Source organism: Lolium perenne, chromosome 3 (assembly GCF_019359855.2).
Source record: "Lolium perenne isolate Kyuss_39 chromosome 3, Kyuss_2.0, whole genome shotgun sequence".
NCBI lineage: Eukaryota > Viridiplantae > Streptophyta > Magnoliopsida > Poales > Poaceae > Lolium > Lolium perenne.
The window spans coordinates 60911850-60921203 of record NC_067246.2 but is presented as its reverse complement, the minus strand read 5'-3'; the positions used below and the strand labels follow the sequence as shown (position 1 = coordinate 60921203).

The following is a 9354-nucleotide window of genomic DNA, read 5'->3' as shown; positions in this document are numbered from 1 at the left end:
TTAACGGTAATGCGAACATTATCAACTTTACCCAAAGGTTTCTTTGTAGAATGATCAGCAAGATTAACATCCAAATAACAATTTTTCAGCGGTGGCAAGTCAAGCATATTATAAATTTTCTTAGGCATAACAGAAATACTTGCACCAAGATCACATAAAGCATTACAATCAAAATCTTTAACCTTCATCTTAATGATGGGCTCCCAACCATCCTCTAGCTTTTTAGGAATAGAGGCTTCGCGCTCTAGTTTCTCTTCTCTAGCTTTTATGAGAGCATTTGTAATATGATGTGTAAAGGCCAAATTTATAGCACTAGCATTAGGACGTTTAGCAAGTTTTTGCAAGAAATTTATAACTTCAGAGATGTGGCAATCATCAAAATTCAAACCATTATAATCTAAAGCAATGGGATCATCATCCCCAATGTTGGAAAAAATTTCAGCAGCTTTATCACAGGCAGTTTCAGCAGTTTTAGCAGTTTGCGCTTTTTCGCTTTGCATTAGAAGTGGAAACATTGCTAACACCAATTCTTTTATTAGTATTAGTAGGAGGTGCAGCAACATGTGTAGCATTAGCATTACTAGTGGTGGTAATAGTCCAAACTTTAGCTACATTCTTCTCTTTAGCTAGTTTTTCATTTTCTTCTCTATCCCACCTAGCACGCAGTTCAGCCATTAATCTTATATTCTCATTAATTCTAACTTGGATGGCATTTGCTGTATTAGTAATTTTATTATGATGATTCTCATTAGGTAAAACTTTTGATTTCAAAAGATCAACATCAGCAGCAAGACTATCGACTTTAGAAGCAAGTATATCAATTTTCCCAAGCTTTTCTTCAACAGATTTGTTAAAAGCAGTTTGTGTACTAATAAATTCTTTAAGCATGGCTTCAAGTCCAGGGGTGAACTCCTATTATTGTTGTAAGAATTCCCATAAGAATTACCATAGCCGTTGCCATTATTATAAGGATATGGCCTATAGTTGTTACTAGAATTGTTCCGGTAAGCATTGTTGTTGAAATTATTATTTTTAATGAAGTTTACATCAACATGTTCTTCTTGTGCAACCAATGAAGCTAATGGAACATTATTAGGATCAATATTAGTCCTATCATTCACAAGCATAGACATAATAGCATCAATCTTATCACTCAAGGAAGAGGTTTCTTCGACAGAATTTACCTTCTTACCTTGTGGAGCTCTTTCCGTGTGCCATTCAGAGTAATTGATCATCATATTATCAAGAAGCTTTGTTGCTTCACCAAGAGTGATGGACATAAAGGTACCTCCAGCAGCTGAATCCAATAAATTCCGCGAAGAAAAATTTAGTCCTGCATAGAAGGTTTGGATGATCATCCAAGTAGTCAGTCCATGGGTTGGGCAATTTTTAACCAGAGATTTCATTCTTTCCCAAGCTTGAGCAACATGTTCAGTATCTAATTGTTTAAAATTCATTATGCTACTCCTCAAAGATATAATTTTAGCAGGGGGATAATATCTACCAATAAAAGCATCCTTGCATTTAGTCCATGAATCAATACTATTCTTAGGCAGAGATAGCAACCAATCTTTAGCTCTTCCTCTTAATGAGAAAGGGAACAATTTTAGTTTAATAATATCACCATCTACATCTTTATATTTTTGTATTTCACATAGTTCAACAAAATTATTAAGATGGGCAGCAAGATCATCGAACTAACACTTAGAAAATTGCTCTCGCATAACAAGATTCAGTAAAGCAGGTTTAATTTCAAAGAATTCTGCTGTAGTAGCAGGTGGAGCAATAGGTGTGCATAAGAAATCATTATTATTTGTGGTTGTGAAGTCACACAACTTAGTATTTTCAGCGTTGGCCATTTTAGCAACAGTAAATAAAGCAAACTAGATAAAGTAAATGCAAGTAACTAATTTTTTTGTGTTTTTGATATAGCGAACAAGATAGCAAATAAAGTAAAACTAGCAACTAATTTTTTTGTATTTTGATTTAGTGCAGCAAACAAAGTAGTAAATAAAACTAAGCAAGACAAAAACAAAGTAAAGAGATTGAGAAGTGGAGACTCCCCTTGCAGCGTGTCTTGATCTCCCCGGCAACGGCGCCAGAAAAAGAGCTTGATGGCGTGTAACTCACACGTTCGTTGGGAACCCCAAGAGGAAGGTATGATGCGCACAGCAGCAAGTTTTCCCTCAGAAAGAAACCAAGGTTTATCGAACAAGGAGGAGCCAAGAAGCACGTTGAAGGTTGATGGCGGCGGGATGTAGTGCGGCGCAACACCAGGGATTCCGGCGCCAACGTGGAACCTGCACAACACAACCAAAGTACTTTGCCCCAACGAAACAGTGATGTTGTCAATCTCACCGGCTTGTTGTAACAAAGGATTAACCGTATTGTGTGGAAGATGATTGTTTGCAGAAAACAGTAGAACAGTATTGCAGTAGATTGTATTTCAGTAAAGAGAATTGGACCGGGGTCCACAGTTCACTAGAGGTGTCTCTCCCATAAGATAAACAACATGTTGGGTGAACAAATTACAGTTGGGCAATTGACAAATAAAGAGAGCATGACCATGCACATACATATCATGATGAGTATAGTGAGATTTAATTGGGCATTACGACAAAGTACATAGACCGCCATCCAACTGCATCTATGCCTAAAAAGTCCACCTTCAGGTTATCATCCGAACCCCCTCCAGTATTAAGTTGCTAACAACAGACAATTGCATTAAGTATTGCGCGTAATGTAACTAGTGACTACATCCTTGAACATAGCACCAATGTTTTATCCCTAGTGGCAACAACACATCCATAAGCTTAGAGGTTCTTGTCACCCCTCCAGATTCACGGAGACATGAACCCACTATCGAGCATAAATACTCCCTCTTGGAGTTACTAGCATCAACTTGGCCAGAGCATCTACTAATAACGGAGAGCATGCAAGATCATAAACAACACATAGACATAGCTTTGATAATCAACATAACAAGTATTCTCTATTCATCGGATCCCAACAAACGCAACATATAGAATTACAAATAGATGATCTTGATCATGTTAGGCAGCTCACAAGATCCGACAATGATAGCACAATGGGGAGAAGACAACCATCTAGCTACTGCTATGGACCCATAGTCCAGGGGTAGACTACTCACACATCACACCGGAGGCGACCATGGCGGCGTAGAGTCCTCCGGGAGATGATTCCCCTCTCCGGCAGGGTGCCGGAGGCGATCTCCTGGATCCCCCGAGATGGGATCGGCGTTGGCGGCGTCTCTGGAAGGTTTTCCGTATCGTGGCTCTCGGTACTGGGGGTTTCGTCACGGAGGCTTTAAGTAGGCGGAAGGGCAAGTCAGGAGGCGGCACAGGGGGCCCAAACCACAGGCCGGCGCGGCCAGGGGTGGGGCCGCGCCGCCCTAGGGTTTGGCCACCCCGTGGCCCCTCTTCGTTTCGTCTTCGGACTTCTGGAAGCTTCGTGGAAAAATAGGCCTCTGGGCTTTGATTTCGTCCAATTCCGAGAATATTTCCTTACTAGGATTTCTGAAACCAAAAACAGCAGAAAACAAAGAATCGGCACTTCGGCATCTTGTTAATAGGTTAGTTCCAGAAAATGCACGAATATGACATAAAGTGTGCATAAAACATGTAGATAACATCAATAATGTGGCATGGAACATAAGAAATTATCGATACGTCGGAGACGTATCAGTGACTGCTGCTGGTTTCTCTCCTAGTCTTCATGATCCAGCACTTTTCGTTCACACTTCTCCTCGTGGACGTACTCTTCTTCTTCTTCTCTATGTTGATGATATGATCATTACTGGTGATGATCCTGAGTATATTGCCTTTGTCAAGGCTCGTCTTCGTGATCAGTTTCTTATGACTGATCTTGGTCCTCTTCGCTATTTTCTTGGCATTGGGGTTTCCTCCACTTCTGATGGCTTTTCTATCTCTCAGAAAAAGTACATTCAGGATCTTCTTGCTTGTGCTGCTCTTGGGGATGAGCGCACAGTTGATACTCCTATGGAGCTTAATGTTAAGCTTCGTCCTACTGATGGTGATCCTCTTCCTGATCCCACCCGTTATCGTCATCTTGTTGGGAGTCTTGTTTATCTTGCTGTCACCCGTCCTGATATTTCTTATCCTGTTCATATTCTGAGTCAGTTTGTCTCAGCTCCTACCACTGTTCACTATAATCATCTCCTCCGTGTTCTTCGTTATCTTCGTGGCACGATCACTCGTCGCCTTTTCTTTCCCCGTTCCAGCTCTCTCCAGCTCCAGTGCTATTCGGATGCTACGTGGGCGAGCGATCCTACGGATCGTCGTTCGCTTTCTGCTTACTGTGTGTTTCTTGGTGGTTCGCTTGTTGCTTGGAAGACGAAGAAACAGGCCGCAGTTTCCCGTTCGAGTGTTGAGGCTGAGTTGCGGGCTATGGCTTTGTTGATTGCTGAGGTGACTTGGTTACGGTGGTTGCTTCCAGATTTTGGGGTCTCTGTTACGACACCCACTCCACTTTTGTTTGACAGTACAGGTGCTATCAGTATTGCACGTGATCCGGTCAAGCATGAGCTGACCAAGCATATTGGTGTTGAGGCTTTTTACACACGTGCACAGGTACATGATGATGTTGTTGCGGTTCATTATGTGCCTTCAGATTTGCAGTTGGCTGATTTCTTTACTTAAGGCATTGCATCTTGAAGCGCAGCATGATTTCTTACTCTCCAAACTCAGTGTTGTGGATCCACCATGAGTTTGAGGGGGGGGTGTTAGATGTATATATCTGTCTATTGTCTATTGTAGTTTCTCTATATGGGGCTTTCTGCATATGTGCACCTGTATATATACTATATATTGTGGCCTTTGGCCCCGTGGTAATACAACAAGCATATTGCCCTAATACTCTGTGTGTGTGCGCTTTCCGAACTTGATCTAGGGGTGACCGGAGATGTGTTCAGTGAAGTGTGTGTGTGTTTGAACTCGATCTTGAATGACTTGTTGCGTGGATGATTTTATATATAAAGCTGAGCCAATAGACCTCATGTTTAAAAACAGAACAGTGTGCGACGCCACGGAGTGAACACGCGCGCGTTCATCTGAACACGCCACAGTGGAGAAATTGGCAGACCACCGTGAACAAAATAAAGCTCAAATATGTATGAAACTTTATCGAACATTTCAAAGTACATTTGGTTGACAGCAAGAAGAAAGAAAACATGTAAATTACCTACGGTAGCAAAGTGAATAAAAGAACTAGCGAGACGATCGATTAGGTGAGGCTGGCGTCCCGGCGTGGCCCGACCGCGGCCTCGTTGACGCCGGCGACGAGCTCAGCCTCGAAGTTCCCCGACGACATGGACGGCAGCCTCTCGTACACCCTGGATCCGAGGTGCTGCAGCTTCTTCTGCTGCGTCTTGACGGTCCTGCTGATGATCTTGTAGTTCCACCGTTGCTGCACGTACACGGCGGCGGCGAGCGCGATCGCCAGCAGCGGGATCGCAACGTCTCCGAACGCCGAGTAGAAGTCGAGGCTAGTGTTCACGAACTCATACTCCTCCGCGAAGTAAGGGTTGATCGCCGGCGCCGCCCTGATGTAGTCGTAGAGGTGCGGCAGCAGCCGCACCACCGTCAAGCTCACGTAGTAGCTCTTCTTCAGCGGCCTGCAGTTGATCCGCCACAGCACGTTCCCCACCACCTGCGGCAGCAGGAAGAAGTCCTGGGAGAGCCCCACGTACTCCTCTAGCGTCACCGCCCACTGCCGGAGCGCGTGCGACCTGCCGCTCGCGTCCATGTACGAGTCCTCCTGCTGCACCGGCCGGCCGATGGCGCTGACGTAGCGCACCGCCAGGATCACCATGAACCCCAGCAGGTGAGGGCCGAAGCTGTAGAGGAATACCTTCCGGTCGCTGGGCACGCGGCCGGGCTCAAGCGGGGAGCGCGTGAGCAACCGGATCCGCGACCGCACAACCTTCTGCGCCAGTCGGAGCGTCAGGAGAAACGCCGCGAGGACGAGGATCTTGACGACACAGTCGATGGTCCAGTACAGTTGGCTCTTGTCCACTACGTACGACGGCGGCGCGTTGACCCCCGCGGCGGCGATCCGCGCGAACAGGGCCTCGGCGCCGGTGATGAGCGGCATGCTGTACCCGAGCGCCTGCACGCCCAGCATCACCAGGGACACGTACGGCATCACGTCCGTGTTCGCCTTGATGTACATCAGCTGGGAGAACTCCGCGCCGATGGCGGCCACCAGCGTCGTCAAGCGGAGGATCCCCTCCACGCTGCGCCGCGACAGGATGTCCTGCCGCTGCTGCCGGTACATGATCGGCAGCGTCTGGAGCGACATCGCGTCGAAGCGCCGCGGGTCAAGGGGGTCGCGCGTGCTGGAGATGTGCACCTTGGCGGTGGGGTTGATCAACCACTGCGCGGTCGTCGGCGGGTAGTCCACCCTCACCTCGATCGAGCAGTCCATGCCGTCCTCCAGCGCGCGCATTGCAGAGAAAGCTCGCCACGGCGCGTCGATGCTCCGGCACCCGATCAGGTACATCCGCCCGTCCACCTGGTTGTACACGCCTTCCAGAAACAGTGTCGACACGTTAGCGTAAAGATCACCGGAGAGCGTGAGCTCAGCTGACACGTTCAGGATCGACGTCGCCGTCTCCGTCGTCGGCGTCGTCTCTGTTTGTGGTTCTGACGTGGGGCGTCCTTTGCCACGTCCGTCTTCTGCGAGCTGCATCCCTGGAATCGCCGGCACGTTCCGGCCGACGAGCGAGCCGAGCGAGAGCACCTCCAGCTGAAGAAACGGCCGCTCAAAGCGTTCGCGAGGGAACGGGTCGGGCACGACCGGCACGTGGAGGGTGAGCTCGTCGGCAACGCTGGACTGATCATCACCCGATAGTCTCGGATAGCTCAGCAGAGACTTGGCAATGGCGGTGCCGAAATTGAACGGCTCGCTGCGCGCGAGGAACTCGCCGGCCTGCTTCACCTTAGTGTAGTTGTACGCCATGGTCAGCGGCGCGCCGCCCGACACGCCGAACCGGTTCCACAGCTCCGACGGGTGCATCGCTCGTCTGAAAGTCAACGGCGAGTGGGCGACGCCGCCGATGCTGGTGATCTGGCCCACCACGACGGTGCGTCGTGTGGCCGAGAGGCCCGTGCGCACGTATAGGCACACGCGCGAGTGGCACGCCTTCTCGCCGACGCCGAGGCAGCCCACCATGCAGAGCTGCCCCGTGGACGCGCGCCACACGCCCTCGGCGGAAAGCGTCATGCCGCTCAGCCCGCTCCGGTGCGCCGCCGTGTACAGATGCTCCGACGGAGGGACGGCGCGGAACACCGCCGAAACCCTCGCCGTCCTCTCGCCGGAACCAGAGCTCGGATCGCATCTTATGTCCTGCATCAGGATGCCGACGTCCTTGAAGCCGCCGTCCGTCGCGTCGACCGACTTGTCGGCCTCGAACGGGCCAAGACGCCGGCAGATCGCGTCCGTGGAGTTGCACTTCCAGTTGGGCACGATGGCGAACACGTCCTCCGACGTGAACAGGTCCAGGATGCCGCACAGCGAGCCGCCTGTGTACAGGCCGCTGCCGTCGCCGAGGACGTCGTCGGGGTAAGGTTTGGTGCTGCACGCCGTGCTCACGAGCTCCTCCGACCCGTACTTGTAGTTGGAGTAGGCGCCCAGCTGCGACAGCATCGTGACGGCGCCGAAGTAGGCGGCGTCCGACTGGGCGTTGGTGCTCGTGAGCTCGCCGCGCACGGCGCGCGTCGTGAGCGTGAGCGTGGTCGGGTACCGGATCACGAGCAGGACGTTCTTGTCCTTGGTGATGGGCGGCTGGAAGTTCTTGCGGTCGGAGTTCCTGGCCCAGTCCCACGGGTTGGCGGCGTCGGCGCCGCGCCGAGGGAGCAGGGCCTCGCCGACCAGGCAGAGCACGCTCTCCCCGTCGCCGGTCTCGGTGTACACGCCCTCGAAGAGCACCTTCATCTCGGTGCTCCCGGGCCACACCTTGAACTCGGGCGACACGTACGGGCCCATCTCCGGGGCCGTGCCGTTGCGGGAGACGGCGACGCCGAGGACGCCGCTGACGTTGAGCGCAGCCTTCCCGCGGAGCGCCACGTCGACGTGCGAGAGGGTGAACGTGGCCAGCCGCAGCGGGTCGGACGCGGCGGCGCCGTCCGGCACGTCGGTCCCGTCGAACGGCATCAGCGGCGCGCCGTCGTTAACGTCCTGCTGCCAGTCGGCCTTGAGGAACGAAAGCTCCGGCATGAGGGCGGCGGCGCGGTTGGCGTCGAACTTGAGCTCCGCGGCGGAGGCGAGCACGGACTGGCACTGCCGCTTGACGTCGGCGAAGCGGACGTACTCGTGGGGCATGAAGGGTCCACCGCTGCCCATGGGGTTCATGCTTTGCCCAGTCCGGTGGAACGGATCAAACGAGGAGGCCACGGCGAACAACGCCAGCGAGAAGGCGCCGACGAACTGCAAAGTGGTCACCGCCATTGCTGCAAGATCGCAAGCTGATAGTCACAACGGTGCACTAAACATAAAATTCCTCCAACGGCGTCCTAGTTGCAGTACCATAGCTAGAGCGATTGGTTACTGAATACTGACCTGAACATAGAAATTTCTTCAGCCCCCCTGCTCGTCAGTCAGTAGTGTCCAAGAACTAATCAGCTCACACCAGGACGGCGCTACCTCCTCTGCTCAGCTCTCCAGGAGTAGTAGTAGTAGAGTACAGTGCATGGATCTCTGACCAGAATGTGTCAGATCTAGAAGAATACCTGGACCAGATTGGATCACTTGGATTCCAATCTTATAATCGACGGCCCATGGAATGCATACATATACTTGAGCTTCCGTTTCATTGTTTTTGTTTGTCGGCTTGGTAGGATTATTAGGGGCGCCATATTGTATTGAGTAGCTTGGGTTTGACTTGGCTAGGAAGCGACCCAGAAACAGAGGTTACAGGCAGTGTCATGTGGCTACTGTCATGTTATGAGGGACAATTTGAGCATTGATTTGCGATAATCCGGGACTAATGAGAGGTGTGGGGAGTGGACGATGCTACGGTGCAGGTGGTGCGTGCGGCCGCCGCGCCGGGCATCGCGGACGGTGCACGGTAGTCCATGCCCTGGCAGGCTCGCACGTGACCCCTCACGTGACCAAGCTGCGAGAAATGTTTTACTGCTCACTTTGCTAGTTGTCCAAGCCGTGTATCTATAGCGGCCCGATTCATTTCGAACAATATATGCATTGGTTTGTTTGAATTAGCTTGTGGATAAAAAAATGGGGTTTTATGCTTCCTGGTCTGTTTGGGGAGGGGCAAACCAAGCGGGCTGACCCACTTTCATATTCCACGCCGCGATG

The 9354-nt window shown here is 50.9% G+C and overlaps 1 protein-coding gene across 1 annotated transcript; it reads right to left on the bottom strand.

Moving 5' to 3' along the window:
* Positions 1–5126: 5126 nt before the first annotated feature.
* LOC127341718 (uncharacterized) lies at positions 5127–8848 on the bottom strand. Its single transcript, XM_051367649.2, has 2 exons — positions 8599–8848; positions 5127–8489 (listed from the first exon to the last, which is right to left on the bottom strand). The coding sequence occupies exon 2, from the start codon at positions 8485–8487 to the stop codon at positions 5263–5265; it is 3225 nt and encodes a 1074-aa protein (XP_051223609.1). The 5' UTR covers positions 8488–8489; positions 8599–8848; the 3' UTR covers positions 5127–5262.
* Between the last annotated feature and the right edge of the window lie 506 nt (positions 8849–9354).

Bases quoted from the DNA above. Each gene is read 5' to 3' on its own strand.
- LOC127341718 (XM_051367649.2), bottom strand. From the start codon at position 8,487: ATGGCGGTGACCACTTTGCAGTTCGTCGGCGCCTTCTCGCTGGCGTTG.